Below are 13,887 nucleotides of genomic sequence, written 5' to 3'. Positions count from 1 at the left end.
GCTGCAAGAGGAAAAATTTGGTAACTGTATAATAGCATTCCGTCGCCATTTTTTCAAAGGTCCTATACCTCTTAACTGTGTGTGTCATTCAGCATTTATATAAGTTTCACTTTCCGGTTTTTTAAAAAAAACTTATTCAGGTTTTTTGCACATAGGACTTACTGAAAATTGTCGACAGTTACTAAAATCACCGCATTTCTTCTCCCTTTTTCTTTATACTCCTTGATGTTCACGTATGGTCGGCTCGAAAGCTATTAAATTGTTTGCCACTACGTGTTGCCTATTTGCCAAATAAGTAAAATTGTCTTTACGTCCAACTCCTCACGTGTATTGGACTTGCAATGAAGTTACCTTCAACGGATCAACGCTCTCACATGCAACTTCACTAATTGCTGTGTTTCCTTACACGTGATCTTAGAAACGACTTTCCTACAACGTAATTTCGAGCAAATTTTCTTTCTAATTTTCCTCTGTGGAATTATCTCCGTTTTAAGAGATTTCAATTTAACAAGGCAAAATCTCTAGAGTACATTTTTTCTTGCAGACGGAAACGACATTATTCGAAACAATCATGGTTTTTTCGCCATCGGAAAGAGTGATTAATCAGTTCTCTCGTGGTATTTCTAATGATCTCCAAGTACTTACATTTTCAAACTTCTTCTACTTTTTAGTTTCTCATATTTATCACTTTGTTTATTTATATTCCGTGCTGAGTGATGAAAGGTTTCATCGTTTCTGCCATGATTCCTTCTTTGTTTCATTTAGTCTCCGTAACTATTGAAAGATTGTACCTAAACATGTTTACTTTCTCTTCAACCTCAAGCGGCCCAGCGCAAATGCTTTCATGAAAATATTGAAGCTAATGGAAGTCTAAGTAGGATGAATGTATTCCTTAGATCAATGGTTTCATATTACACCTCAAACTGTGGCCTCGAATGTTCGGTATTTGTAGCATGGCGTGTCACGTATTGTTTCAGATGAGAACGAGTGCAAGTACCGTCCTTGCGACGTGTTCGCACACTGCACAAACACTCTAGGCAGCTTCCACTGTTCCTGTTTCCCTGGGTACACCGGCGATGGCTTCTCATGTCAAGGTGAGTACAACAAGATCTTTAACTTAAAGGCCACTGCAACAGTTGTTCTCCTGCCTTCCCCGTATCCTAGGGCAATGGCCGGGGAGAGGAGTAGGAGGGTGGGAGGAAGAGAGAGATTTCTGTTGTCTCACTTGGGTGCGGCTGAAACCGCAGTACATTTCTAAATCCTTCACTTGAGATACTACAGACGAATGGCGTTTCGTGCAATTGTTACGTAATTTTCAGTTGCTTACTGCAGCCCAGTCTTCCCTTTTCCCAGCCACTTAAAGAGAGAGACACGTGATGGCGAGACGTCATCTGGGGAGCGCGAGGGGCCTTGGTTCGGCGGCAGTCCTTGGCCCACATCCCGCAGCGGGTCCGCTTTCCTCACATTACCGATTACTGGCCCGGTTCAGCGAAAAGCAATTAACTACCTGTTGCAATAAACGCAGTATCTTCGAAACGTCACGTCTACAACTGCAATTGCAGACTGAGTCACCGCAGTTTTGTCATACAGCGTGGAAATTGAGGCACGTCTTTTGAACAATATCTGTGCTGGTCGTTCATATCTTCAGGACAGGAATCACAACAGTCGAAGACTGGTAGCTCAAGTTGTAAGCGGTCTGCTCTATTTGAAATTTGGTTTATGAGCGCGAGTAAAACCCAACATAACCAGAATTGGAAAAATCGTGTCCTAAACTAGATAAATGAAATTAATTAACGAACGCAGTCTGACTGTAACATGACCAACAGAAGTTGACTGAGCAGAACACACTTACGTCAGCAACGCAACGATAAAATAGCAGGCATAACATCAGTAAACTGAACACAAGTGAACATGAAAGATCATTTCTAATATTCCAGCAATGCGAAATGTGTTTTATCAATTGGACTTTTAGTCAGTCGGCGCGCACTGGGGATGTCAAACTTGTTTTGTGATTACAACAGTCAAATATGAAACACTGAACATATACACTACTGTAGAATCACGTACGACGTCTCTAAAAGTTGCATCAGCACCATGACTTACCTTGTTGTTGTTGTTGTAGTTCTCCGAATGACTACTGCACCCTACATCCTTATGTTTCAAATGGTTCAAATGGCTCTGAGCACTATGGGACTCAACTGCTGAGGTCATTAGTCCCCTAGAAATTAGAACTAGTTACACCTAACTAACCTAAGGACATCACAAACATCCATGCCCGAGGCAGGATTCGAACCTGCGACCGTAGCGGTCTTGCGGTTCCAGACTACATCCTTATGTAACAACCTACTGTATTCATCTATTGGCCTTCCTCGAAAATCCTGTCCCCCTCCCCCCCCCCCCCCCCCCCTCCGCACAATACTAAATTCGTGATCCCTTGATGTCTCACATTGTGTCCTGTGTCCTAATAACCGATCTCTTCTTTTTAGTGAATTTGTGCCACAAACTTCTTTTCTCCCCTTATCTATTGAGCACTTCCTCATTAGTTACACGATCTACCATATAATCTTCAGCATTCTTATGTGGCTCCACGTTTCAAAAGCCTCTATTCCCTGTTTGTCTAAACTATCATCCATGCTTCACTTCCATACATGGCTACAAACCATACATATACTTTCAGAGAAAGACTTCCTATCACTTAAACCTATATTTGATGTTAACAAATTTCTCCTTTTCAGAAACTCTCTTCTTCGGTCAGTTATTTTGATGCCCAAATAGCAAAACTCTCTATTACTTTAACTGTCTCGTTTCCTAACCTAATTCCCTCAGCATCACCTGATTTAATTCGACTACATTCCATTACCCTTGTCTTACTTTTGTCGCTGTTCATGTAATATCCTTCTTTCAAGACACAGTTCATTCCATTCAACTGCTGTTTCAAGTCTTTCGCTGTCTCTGACATAATTATAATGTCATCGGCAAACCTCAAAGTTTTTGTTTCTTCTCCCTGGACTTTGATTTCTGCTCTAAATTTTTCTTTGGTTTCCTTTACTGCTTGCTGACTCTGGAGATTAAATGACGTCGGTGATCTGCTAGAAACCTCTCTCACTCATTTCTGAACCACTGCTTCCCTTTCATGCTCCTCAATCCTTATTTGCTGTAAAACGCGTGCAGAAAACTGGAATACATCATGTTTTGAGTAGGAGGTGCTATTTATAACATTAAATATTGGACGAAATTATCAATTGCAACAGTTATCAAAGACAAAGGTTGCGTTTGGCAACATGAGATCAGAAAATGGCTGCAGAATAAAAGTCATGCCAATGTAATTAAATACCCAGTGAATGACCAAGAAAGTTGAAATGAAAGAGAATCTTTAAGCTTCACGTCATATAATCCATTCGATAATCAAGTCAAGAGCTTAATACATGACGTCTTAGTAGCACAAAGACATGGTAAGCCAGATTTGCAAACCTCGTATAAACCAAGTTTCTATACACGATACAAATATCTTATCCGCCAAACTGAACGGATGTGTGACTGGGTTCACTGTACTGCTCTTCAGATTAAATAACTGAACTCGGATTCTGTACCAAGCCCTGTGGCTACTGACCTCATAGGACAAAGAATTAGAAATGACATGCGCAACATAATTTCACTCGCGGCTTTCATACCAACTTCGCAACGTGAATCTGGTAAAATTTAACCATGAAGTCCAGGTGCCTCACGAATGCTTAATGAAATAACTTCGCATGTAGGCATTGCCTATGGATAATCCCAACAACATAAAAAATCTCAGCAAGCAGCAAGAACAGCAATCGGTTGCATTCGACCCAGCACGTCTCTTATGCACGTCGACAGCGCACGACGGACTTACTCAAACTTCATCTCAAAGTCCCGCGCTCTGTGTGTATCGATGTGATTCGAGAGCTAAACCGGAGACCAAACACATGACATTCCATGAGCTTCAAAGAATACATATGCTAACCAAACTGTTTGCAGTCGATTCTTAGAAACAAAATACTTTGCATTAGTTCAGCAATAACTGGTTCGCGAAACAAAGTACTAACATAACTGAAAAAAATTGAAAGTGGTTAAGTAACAGGAAACTTTCAAAGTACAGTCAGAGTAGCCCCTTTGTGAGCCACAAAACGTTGTGCACTCGTTCTGAACGTAACATTAAACTTCTTTCGTACGAGAAGACCTTAATTTTTTTTTAGTAATGTTGTCATCCATATCCGTGTAAAACATTTCATTATTATTATTATTATTATTTCAGGGGAGACAATTGATACATAAAATATCAAGTTTGAAATTTTACCAGTACTATCCATCTGGTCTTTGCCAGGAGGTGGTCTTCTGCAAAAAAAACACCGACGAGGAGCGTGGTCCAACACATTTGCCGCCAAGGATTCAACTGACAATTCGAAATCATTCTAGATTTCCATGTTTATTAGCTTCCTGTAATTTTCTTGGCCTTTCATACAGTTCTAATCCAGAGTAAATAGGAAACATAATTCAAAACACTAAAGTTTCCATTACATAATTTTGTGTCTAATGTCGCGTCTTCCGTTGCAGAGTGGTACAATCCGATAGAGTAATACTGAGAATGATAACATGTGTTGACACCGCTACAGCCTGAATGCTACTCACGTCTCACAAATTAGCCACCGTTCTATAGCTATACTGTAATCGAAGTCGTATTTTACTCAGAAAAAATAATGGGTAGGATATCAAAATGCTGCGAACTAAAATACGGAGACGAAATGTAAAACCAGCACATAATATACGTTCTTAAGGGCTAACCAAGCTAAGTACTGGTCCTTTGATAGCGAGGCATCAAAACTGTTTGCAACGAAAGTATGTTTCATTGTCAGGTTTGTAGGACAGGAACCCTAATGGAAATAACTCGAACATTATTAACAGTTTCGCTTGTAGGTGTTTTCCTGCATACTCTAGATCGATTACTACCGCATTAAATCTGATACTTTATTGCTTATTTGTAGTCAGGAGTATCTCCGCCTTCAATTTTATTTTGTTTTTTATTTTTATTTTTTAAATTTATTCAGATAAAGGGTTACGAAATTTTTTTCCCAAAATTAGAAGGACACTCAGTACAAGTTCGATGGATAACGTAGCTTCGAGGACGAGAGGCTGAGGAAGAATCATTATCTCTCAGCCAGCGAGCAATTGGCTGCCACGTCGGCAACAAATGAGCAATTCATCGTGGCGTAGAAATGAAGTTAGCTGACTGCCGCTGCACTGAGTTGGTGATTGAGGAGACTTCCAGGACACTGAAAGAGCTGCGGCGAGGCAGTTAATGGGGTGCACAGCACGCCAAGGATGGATGCCGGTTCCTGTTATTGCCGCCGGCAGTTATTTGTGAGGAAACTCGTTACGGCGCGGTGTAACGAGGCAGCACCTCGATGCTTGCTCCTGAGTTTGAGATATGAGACGTGTCTTAACGTTCAGAGTTGAATCAACGTTCATCAGGCAAAATGATCTTCTGCAGGCAGGAAACCACGCACTGTAACTGGAGAAGAAAGGAAAGCTGATTCGTTGACGAACTAACACGACTGCGCGCTTGCACCATCTGAGTAACGGCCCTAATCCGTCTGCATTTTGGGGTCATTTAATGTAACATGGTCTGATTTGTGAGACCTGGAATCGTGACTCATAAGATGAAAATATGTTGAAGGGCCAAGAGATTGAAACTTATATAGATGCTATACATTGCCCGAAGAATCGTATTTCAATCGATAATCAAATAAATTACCTTCTCAGAGGACACGTATGAAGATTTTGCATAATGCTGATAAAGAACTGTAAGCACATACGACACTAGGAGAAAGTGCCCTGTCTTATATGCAATTTTACCTCTACGGCGCAAACTTCATTACATTTCCTCATTTGGATACCAACTCACATGAGCCAACGACGAGTCTGTCTCATGCCACGCATGGTAATTTCCAAGAAAATGTGGAGTGTTGCGAGACGAAAACACCTTTCTGGCCACCTTCTACTTTTAAAAAAACGCTGGTGACACAATGCAACTTGTTTCGGCTTTCTTTCCTTGTTTAGCAGGACATAAAATTATCACTTTTCAGATTTTGGATACAGTTTCTCGTGACTTTGCTGGATCACTGAATGTCCTTCTCGAAACAACTTCGCGTTTTAGCTTGTAACAGACATTACGCTTCGCCCCTCCTTAACAGCGCGGCGTAGCGTACGTTCGTGCCGCTAAACACGTCTTTGCGACACTCAGTCCCGCTTTGCAACATTATTACACCACTGCCGGTGAAAGAACTGGCAATCGGCGTTTTCGTATCAACTCTGTGCACTGTTGTGTTCAAGAAGCAATTTTGATAAAGGTCGACACCGTCCACTGACGTACGAGACACGGTTCAAGAGTCACACCTTGCGCACAGTTGGCTATGGCCCAGAAGTAATTCGACTGCACTCTGACAAGTTCTAGGTCTGGTCATCATCCTGGAAACAAACAGCGCTAACTACCTCCGTTTTTTACATGAAACTTCGGGTCAAATGTGGATGATAGTAACTTGCTTATACGATATTGGCAGCTGCTCCGAAATGTCATAGATCTATACGACAGGGAGGTTTTAAATTTCACAATCTCCGTTTAGTCTCTTACTGGCTTTTTGAAACATCCTCTGTAAACTCAGCAAAGAAAGGAAGTTTGGAAATGGAATTCAAAGGTAGGAATATTAGAAAATAAAATGGTAAAGTCCGCCTACGAAAAGCGAAACTGCGGATTACATTTCCCGTCTAAGTCACGGTGGAAATGACCGCCAAAAATGCGGACTCGGCAGTATGAAAGAAGGGAGAGAGTACTGTGTTGTCAGCAGAGAAACAGAAACAGCGGAATAGGTCGATCACAACAGCTCAGTGACTTCGAACGTGGCCTAGCCATTGTATGTCACCAAAGTAAGCAGTTTGTCATGGACATTTCAAACTTTCTAAAACTGCCCAATTCGATTTTTGGTGGTGTGATCGTGAAGTGGAAGCAACAACTACAGTTAACTAAACCCACAACCGTCGAGTATCGCGGAGGGTGGTTGTAGAAAACCACACGAAATCGTCGGAAGGAATCACTTGTGTGTTCGAAACAGCTAGGGAGTTCACAAGAATAGGGTACGATGGTGGAGCAATTCATCGTAAGTCAGACATTTCTGTAGTCAGTGCTAACCGACGCCTGAGGCGTTGCAAAGGGCGACGGCACTGGACAATGGGTGACTAGAAACGAATGATTTAGAGTGATGAATCACGGTACATCATGTGGGAGTCCGATGGAAGGGTTTCGGTTTGATGAATACCTGGAGAACGTTAACTCCCATCCCAAGAGTGATTTATGGAGAAGGCGGTGTTACAGTAGGGGGGTCGTTGCTCACCTGGTTAGCCGTGCGGTTTAACGCACTGCTTTCCGGGTTGGGAAGGCGTGCCTGTCCCCGGCACGAATCCGCCAGGCGGATTAGTGTCGAGATCCGATGTACCGGCCACTCTGTGGATTGTTTTTAAGGCTGTTTTCGATCTGCCTCGGCGAATGTTGGCGATTGCTGCGCAAACACTTTCTCCACGTACGTACCATAATTACTCTACCACGCAAAAATTGGTATTACTCTCGTCTGGTGTTAGACGTTCCTGGGGAGGGAGGGGGGGGGGGGTTGTCCACTGGGGGCTGAACCGCATAATAACCCTGGGTTGGGTATGGGGCGGCGGTGGGGTACGTGGACTGCTGTAGCCTGTTGTGGGGTTGTGAACCATTGAGGGCTACGGCGGGGACGAAGCCCCTCCGTCGTTTCTATACAATAGAATACAATACAATAGGGGGTGCTTGCACTTCAGAAAATGGTAATTGGGGAAGGATATGATAAGATTTTACAGCACTGTGTACTTCACACAGTAGAGGATCAGTTCGGAGACGGTGACTGTATCAGCACGACAGCGCACCCTGTCATAAAGTAGCATCTGTGATTTAACTGTTGGTAGAGAATAACGTTCTTGAAATAGACTGCCCTGCCCAGAGCCCGACCTGAACCACTGGAACGACTTTGGGATGGGTTCAGACGTCGACTTCGCTGCAGACGCCAACGTCCAACACGACTACCTTCTTTGGTTTCGGCTCTTGAGGAATAACGGGTTGCCATTCCTCCAGAGACATTCAGACCCCTCACTGAAAGTGTCCCCAGCAGAATTCAGGGCGTCACAAAGGCGAAGGGCGGATATTTCCCATGTTAATATCCACCAAAAGGTGTACGGATAGTATTAACAAGATAGTATGCAACAATAATAAGCATTCACAGATTCATCTGTCTAAGGGAAACTGGGAAGTTTCATAAATATTCGAATTTTAAGAAAGATTAATATCGCTATGTTTTAAATAAATTCTTTCGGGTAGTACTGCCTCTCACCTGACAAAAGCACCGAAATATGCATGTAGTGAAAACGCGCAGTGCAGCTTTGACGTGGCAACGCGTGACAGAGTGACAGGCGCCTGCTCGTCGGGGAGGAGCCGCCGGCGCATCGGGAGCAATTAGCAGGCGGCCAGGCGACTGCGCAGCCCCGCGCGCGGTCGTGGTCTGCTTGCAGAGTCGCCCGCTTCCGGCATGTGCGCGCCGCCTCCACGCACAGTGCGAACGCCGACACGCTACGACGCCGTTCCTGTGTCTCGAGCGGAAGTCACAGGCGCTGAAACAGCCGTTATAGCTCTGCTAGAGATAGCCGCGTGGAGAGGACAAAAGTTCCGAGCACAATAGCAGAACCACTGTGTGACCCGTCCTCAGAAACGTTTCCGAAGTAAATCTTTCACTCTGCAGCCGAATGTGCGCTTTTTCGAAATTCCCTGACAGTTTGAAGCTGTGCTCGGACCGAGACTCGAATGTGGAATTCACGACTCTCTGTCCAGCTTGAGTTCTCCTAGTACATCTCTCCTACATTCTAATTAACTTTGCAGAAGCTCTCGTGCATACCTTATGCGACTGACACACATAACATGACACGAACGCAGTCAGACAGTAGAAAGAATAGAGGTGAGTTTCTTTTAACATTTGGAAGGAATACTGAATCGTCCGTACAGTACTCGTCAGTATTCTGTAGTTACCAGCATCCCCCTTTCAATATTTTATACAAACATTTGCTGCTTCTGTTCAGTGTCACAGAGTTGCTCTGTAGGTAAATGTAAATGCCGTGTGGCTGGGCCTCACGTCGGGTAGACCGTTCGCCCGGTTCAAATCTCTTGAGCTGACGCCACTTCAGTGACTTGCGTGTCGATGGGGATGAAACGATGATCATAAGGACAACACAACACCCCGTCCCTGGGCGCAGAAAATCTCCGACCCAGCCGGGAATCGAACCCGGGCCATTAGGTATGACATTCCGTCACGCTGACCACTCAGCTACCAGGGGCGGACGCTCTGTAGGGTAAGGATCAACGATCACAGCTGCATACTTACGGAGCAGAAGGGGAAATTCGGGTGACCGGGAGGGCGGCGGGAGTGTTGGGAGGGGGAATAGATCTTATATTTTCATTTTACTTAATTTCTTAAACTTTTGCTTATGATACAAATATGCGGGTCTGTCAGTTTACGTAAATGTACAGACATTTATTGTAGTTATTTGCTATAGAGACGCATCCTGCCTAGCGTAAGACCGTGCTTAGTGAAGTACTGTTGTGTACAGATTATAATTCATGCTTGTTACAGCTTTATATGTATTACAAAATTTCGTATATGTTTCAAGTTGACCAACGTTGGTGTACTACAATACAGCGCTACGGCTTCTTAGCCTCACTCGTCCAAAAACTGCAATCCTTGATTAAATGTTCGTTGTGAAACTGTAAAATTTCCTTGACAAAAGTAATCATTAAAATAGTCTTATTCATTGTAGTTTTTTAATTGCGATTATTTTTTAATGAGTTGTCACTAGTCGCTATTATTTTCATACGAATTTGATTGAAACCTTGATCACTTACCTTCTCTCCGAATTGTTCTAGATTGCTTGGCCTTTCCAGCAAGGTATTTACTACGATGGCTATTTGGGAAGTAGGGCCGGTCGGTCACGAGAAGAAAACCGCTGCATAAATCAAAAATGTTTTATTTCCAACAGTTAGCTACACCTTCTCTACATAGTCGCCGCGCCGACTTAGACGTTTGTCGTAGCGTTGTACCAGAAATCCAATACCCTCGTCACAGAAGGCAGCTGCCTGTTCCTTCCTCCAACTCTCTGTGCTGGTCTACAGCTCGTTGTCTGTACCTAAATGTTGCCTCCATAGTCAGCGGTTCATGTGAACAGAAATGAAACTCAGGGGAAACAATTACGGGTTGTATTGTGGTTCATCAAACACTTCCCACTGAAGAAGCTGTAGGAGCATCTTCATTGTCCCTGTAGAGAGCGGCCGAGAATCGTCAAGAAGAAAACGCATGACAGTTATGCTATATGGGCTGCGTGAAATCAGACGAAACCTCTCACCAGGCCCTGATACCTGGCGGGAGACGCTATTTTCTACGCATCTTTAGGGGCTCACTGTGCGCTCAGAACTGAAAACAGTGACGTGGCGCAATTGACGGGCATACTAGAGACACTGCGGAGCACACCTGTGCAAAGCTTCTTCGGATTTTCACTGTGGTTTCCACTTCGCGCCCGATCGGACTTTACATTCAGAATAGCTTTAGTACTATGGCAATCGAATTTGACATATTCAGTCCTCTTTGGTATCTGGTTTTGTGGCAGGCACATGCTGTATGGGTGTAACTTGTCTGCGCATTAGATCGACGGAAGTGACTGAGGAAGCAAAACTCAGCATGCGATGTCTCATTCACATGAAATACCCCTTCTGAAAATGGTCAGAGTCGTAATGGCGTAGATTACTAAGTGACTCGAACATTTTTAGTGTGAATTAAATATTGTTTAAAATTGCGATGGCCGGCAAAGATGCAATTATACTGCTTAGAAATGGAATAGATGCAGTTTCATTAGAAATGGAACCATATAATCAGGTCCTCTAGCGGAGAGTTTATACACTTTCACGTAATGGAGCGTAAACAAGAGAAAAGCACAGGTTTGTATGCGAAATGCTGTCGTTGACAGCCAATTTTAGAGAAAATTTCCGTGCATCGACCGGTGATCTGTTCTATTGTTGCTCAAAGAACAGTGATCTACGTGCGAACTATTTTTGTCGTCTGAACACTGCGCAGGCGTAAATCAAGAACATTGTTCATGGTTATCACTCCGAAATTTATCTCGTGGCAGTTCTTCATTCCACAAGCAAACATATGATACGGTCCAGCGGTGCTACTGTTATTTGAAAATTTGCATTACCTGAGGTACTAATTAAAGAAGCTTAGTGGTTAAAGCACTGGATTCGCGTTCGTGAAAAGTGGTGATTCAAATATCCTTCGACCCGTTCTCCGAAATCGCTTAAGGGCAACGCTAAGATGGCTATTCTGATAGGCCGCAAGTAATTACCCCACCCGTCTCTGTCCAATACGGACTTATACTAGGGCTTTACTCAGCTCTTCGTCGACGTGTGGAACACTAACTCCCTACTAATAGAGTCACAGAGCAGAGCTATGAGAAATAATTCCACCCGTATTCGATAGTAATTAATCTTTTTGAGCTAAGCACTATGGTGGATATGATCTCTAAGAAAACAAGAATGATCCGCTCTGTACATGGACGGAGAGCAAAGGGACAGGCGAGGTTTTTTACACATTCTGCAAAGGCTTGCGTGCAGTTCTTTACCGTGGCGGGGCCGCTCTCCGACAGGTGTTCAGTACAGCGGCGCGGCCTTGGGCTCCGCTGGAGGGCCCCACCCTATTTACAGTTCCCACCTCGGCGGCCGCTCGCTGTTTGCGAATGTCGTTGCTCTCTGCGGCTTACGGCTGTCTGCCGGCAAACCCCGCCCGTCGAGAGGAACACTTCGCGCTTTCTGCACGTTGCTGTTTGTCCAGCAATTCGCACCGGCTTGCCAAACTGCTCTGCAGTTGCCCGAAAGTCGCTTCTTCAAAGCTTCACCTTTGTTCTTAAAGCTGTAGACAGCTAGCAGAACAATCTCTGTTTTGCTACACTCTTTAACGAAGGTCGGGCGCGGTGGCAGTGCAGTTCTAGGCGCTCCAGTTCGGAGCCACGCTGCTGCTATGGTCGCAGGTTCAAATCCTGCCTCGGGCATGGGTGTGTGTGATGTCCTTAGGTTAGTTAGATTTAAGAAGTTCTAAGCTCTAGGGGACTGATGACCACAGCAGTTGAGTCCCATAGTGCTCAGAGCCATTTGAACCATTTCTTTAACGAAGAAAAGAAAAAGATCGAATTCGCGTTCTTCGCCTTCGCAGTGGTAAAAGAATGTCTCGTTTTAGACTGACTGGCATGGTAAGGCGGTATTGCGCTAGCACAAAACTCAGAGCAACAAATGTTGGTTACCTGTGTTTTTCTACCAGACGCTCTTGTTATATTTGCGAAAGCAAATCAAAGAAGGCTGGTAAATTTAGACAGTTAATTAACTGCGCCAAAAGTATTTCAGACGTAAAACATTTACAACGTAGTACTTCGGAGCACGACCGCGGTAGTGAATCCATTAAGAAGCCATTTGACTCCTGAAGTGAAACTTTTATTACGTTTTCCCCCTTTCAATTGTCTTTCATTTCGAACTCAATGGCTAGTTCATAGAATGAAGGCTTTCACGGCAGGTGTTGTCATCGCTTAACACTTCCGGGCTGAGATGCCGTGATCCATACATAAGACTCTCCCCTGACGTTTCGCCTTCCGCAGTCGAAGGCGAAACGTCAGGGGAGAGTCTTATGTATGGACCACGGCATCTCAGCCCGGAAGTGTTAAGTGATGTCAATGGCTAGCCTTTAGTCACATTCAGATGTTTGGTCTTTAAAGACACATTAGAATGTCTATAATTAGAGATAGAAATTATGTTTCTGCATCAACAGAATTTGGCCCACTACCGGATGTAACTAACGACCTTCTGATACTTGTGTATGGTAACATTAAGGTTTATTCACGTGCCTAATCGAGTCTGGAGTCTGATCTCACATTTTTATTAAGCTTGTGTTGCACGGAGTTAAGTGAAAACTTAAGACAGAAGAATAGTAGAACTAGGGTTCAGTCATCTTCCTGATGAGTTCTGAAGGCGCGACCCTGTTCTTCATTCCTCTGCATCCAAAATTACGTAGACGACATACTTATCCTTCGACGTCGGGAAAAATTAGTCCGTAACAACGGGCCTTCAACACAAAATTTGCAGTGGAACTCGAATAAGTCGATAAGTAGCATTGTTGGGCTTGGACACGACATGGCACAGCTGTAGATACGATCTCCAGAAAGCCCGCTAGTCTGTTCGTCATGGCTCACCAAATTCCCAACCAGAAGAATATTGGGTTGGTTCAAATGGCTCTGAGCACTATGGGACTTAACATCTGTGGTCATCAGTCCCCTAGAACTTAGAACTACTTAAACCTAACTAACCTAAGGACGTCACACACATCCATGCCCGAGGCAGGATTCGAACCTGCGACCGTAGCAGTCGCGCGGTTCCGGACTGAGTGCCTTAACCGCGAGACCACCGCGACCGGCGAGGAATATTGGGATTCGAGAGTTACCACCACTACCTACGGAGTCTCTGAAACCTGAACTACAGAAGCTAGGTTCCACACTCATAGAGGGAACTGATATGGGAGTTATTCAGAAAATGACAACAGAAGATAGGGGGCGAAGAGATGAAGAGGAAGAAAAGTGTTAAACCGTCTGCTTACTATGCGTGCAGAGTGACAGCGACAGGATAATGAAGATATTCCGTCGGGCACTAAGCGAGTAACTAAGGCAGCAAACAAGTCGAGAATATCTACGTTCCACGAGAGAAGTAACAGACAT

At 44.0% G+C, this 13,887-nt stretch overlaps 1 protein-coding gene across 1 annotated transcript in view; it reads left to right on the top strand.

Annotated features, from left to right (window-relative positions):
- LOC124594527 overlaps positions 1–13,887 on the top strand; it is a 605,846-nt gene that overhangs the window by 168,399 nt on the left and 423,560 nt on the right. Inside the window, exon 5 of the mRNA XM_047132903.1 lies at positions 978–1,094. Within this exon, the coding sequence (XP_046988859.1) occupies positions 978–1,094 (117 nt within the window). The remainder of the gene's footprint in view (positions 1–977; positions 1,095–13,887) is intronic.

The sequence above is a fragment of the Schistocerca americana genome, chromosome 1, assembly GCF_021461395.2.
Source record: "Schistocerca americana isolate TAMUIC-IGC-003095 chromosome 1, iqSchAmer2.1, whole genome shotgun sequence".
NCBI classification, from domain to species: Eukaryota; Metazoa; Arthropoda; class Insecta; order Orthoptera; family Acrididae; genus Schistocerca; species Schistocerca americana.
Note: the sequence above shows the minus strand (reverse complement) of the source record. Positions and strands in the feature narration are given on the sequence as shown.